The 2,214-nt window shown below is 50.7% G+C and overlaps 2 protein-coding genes across 3 annotated transcripts in view; both read left to right on the top strand.

Annotated features, from left to right (window-relative positions):
- Positions 1-1,302, top strand: part of LOC102263792 (chromosome unknown open reading frame, human C8orf58) — an 8,201-nt gene extending 6,899 nt beyond the window's left edge. The window contains exon 10 of the mRNA XM_014538322.1: positions 385-1,302. Within this exon, the coding sequence (XP_014393808.1) occupies positions 385-484 (100 nt within the window). The 3' untranslated portion in view covers positions 485-1,302. The remainder of the gene's footprint in view (positions 1-384) is intronic.
- A 738-nt stretch (positions 1,303-2,040) lies between these two features.
- CCAR2 (cell cycle and apoptosis regulator 2) overlaps positions 2,041-2,214 on the top strand; it is a 17,294-nt gene continuing 17,120 nt past the window's right edge. For both annotated transcript variants that reach the window (XM_014538302.1, XM_014538301.1), the window contains exon 1: positions 2,041-2,062. The gene's annotated coding sequence lies outside the window, so the exon portion shown is untranslated. The remainder of the gene's footprint in view (positions 2,063-2,214) is intronic.

The following is a 2,214-nucleotide window of genomic DNA, read 5'->3' as shown; positions in this document are numbered from 1 at the left end:
GGCGCTTTCCTGAGGCCACATGATGAATCAATGGCAGAGCCAGTACTAGAATATGGGGGATCTCCTTAGGCCATCCCAGCAAGACCTTAACTCCCAAGGCTGAAACTTAGGCCACCTTCCCATGTTTGCTTGGCAAGCAAGGTGTGGTGTGTGTGTGTGTGTGTGTGTGTGTGTGTGTGTGTGTGTGGTGGGGGGCACACAGACAAAGGATTCCACAGTGGATGATGGGTGGGCAGTTACACTGAGTAATTCCCCAGGAGGAAGAAGCATCATGTCAGTTACCCTCCCAGGCTCCCCCCGCAGATACGCAATGCCGATCCACGCTGGGCCATTGTTACCTTCGTTTCCTTCTCCGAGTCTAAGGCCTCCTTTCCTTTTTCACAGAGTTGAGTCAAGGGACCTTCCATGTCGTCCCCTCAGGAAGACATTTATGCCATCGTTAGTGGTGAAGAAGCAACGAGCAAAAAACCTTTCTGTCTCCTGAGACCTCCTGGTGCAGGGACATGACGCTGGCTGGAGGGGTGTGCAGTGAAGTCTTCTTTGCCTTTTGCCCCTTTGCTGTTTTGGGGCACTGCCAGGAAAAGCTGCTGATGCTCGCCCTTCTCTCTGAGGCGAGAGCCGAGTCTTTCTCCTCTGAGCAGCTTGGCAGAGGAGCCCTGGTTCCCTGGGAGACCCCAAGGTGTGGCATTTCCTGGGCGCCTTTCTGACTGCCAGAAATCCCTGCACTAATTTATCAGGCATCCATGGAGCACTTTTGGCATGGTGATCTGTTGGGGTCCAGTGTGTTGCAGATATGTATGTATGCAACATGATATACATGTACAGTATCTCTGTTGTGAACTTTTGGATCCAATCATCTCTCCTGAATCACACACTCAAAAGGTTGGTCTTCTGGGTGAGGTAATTGCAGAAGGATGGGACTGACCTTCATTCCTCAATGGACAGTTACTGATCCTGGAGTCCTGCTTTGCTCCGAATACCTGTATTGGAAGCCCCAGGACAGGGAAGGGTGTCTTTGCCTTAAGTCTTGCCCATAGAGCAGAGCCCTCGAAGACTGCACCAGGAATGAGAGGGTTAGGGAAAACGGGGAATAGCAGAGTAACCTTTGTGAGCTGTTTTGCTTCCTACTAGCCTTTACATGTCAGAGCTGAAACCAGAAGCCCACACTAGCTTTTACACCTTCACAAAATCCCTTAACTTGTCTGAGCCATAGCTTCCCACTTAATCTCCCAAATTGTATAATGATGCTTGACCTACCTACCTCACAGGTTTGTTTTGAGGATAAAATAAGATTAAACTGTTTTAAAGAGCTTTGTGAATGTTACATGAATAGGGAAGGGGAGGGTATGGGTGTTGGAGGGTGGATAGACTGGAGGGATGTTGGGAAGATCAGGGGACAAGGGCGGGTGCTGGAATTGGTAATGTGGATTAAAATGGCCATTGATTAGCAACAAGACCTTGAGCAAGTCATTTCATTGAGGCCTCAGGTTTCATATCTGAGAATGGATGGCACTAATTCCTGACTTAATTACCCCCAGCATTGTTGTGAAGACTAAGGTCTATGAGAACTATGTAAATGTCTACCTAAATATTGTGGTGGTTTATCTTACTATATAGCTTGTTAGATTCCTAGCTCTTCGTTAATTGAGAAAGGGGAAAAGCACCATCTGCAGGTACCAGTAGATGGGAAGTGTGGGTGTGTGTTGCCCTAAATGGAAGGCCAGGGTTGGGAAGGGGGTCATTGGCTTGAGTCAGACATAGGAATGTCTCCTAAAATTAGCCACTAACAGGCCTCCTCCTCCTCTGGTCAGAAGGGTTTGCTTCTCTACTGGCTGCAAACTTGGGATCTGCCAGAATGAGGCAAGGTGCGGTACTTTCTTAGGTTTGGGGTCCAACTTTAGCTCTCTTTGGACCAAGAACCAATTCTCTGATGCTCATTTTTCTAATGGGACACTTAAGGGAGAACACCACCCCGGCGCAACTCCCTAACGCGCATCCGATCGGGGAAGGCGTACTTCCGCTCCCGGGTAGGCGCCCCACGGCAGGCTCGCGTGGGGGAAGGGTGAGATCGGTGGAGCGGAGGGAGGGACTATATCCGGGAGAGTGGCAGCTTCCGACTAGTGGTCGCGCTTCCGGAGAGGCGCTTCCGGTGGCGGCGGCTGCAGCGGCTGTGGTGGTTCCGGGTGTCTTTGTCCCCCCCGGTGTCGCGGCCCT

This window comes from Myotis brandtii, unplaced genomic scaffold, assembly GCF_000412655.1.
Source record: "Myotis brandtii unplaced genomic scaffold, ASM41265v1 scaffold19, whole genome shotgun sequence".
NCBI lineage: Eukaryota > Metazoa > Chordata > Mammalia > Chiroptera > Vespertilionidae > Myotis > Myotis brandtii.
This window is presented reverse-complemented; position numbering and strand designations above follow the sequence as displayed.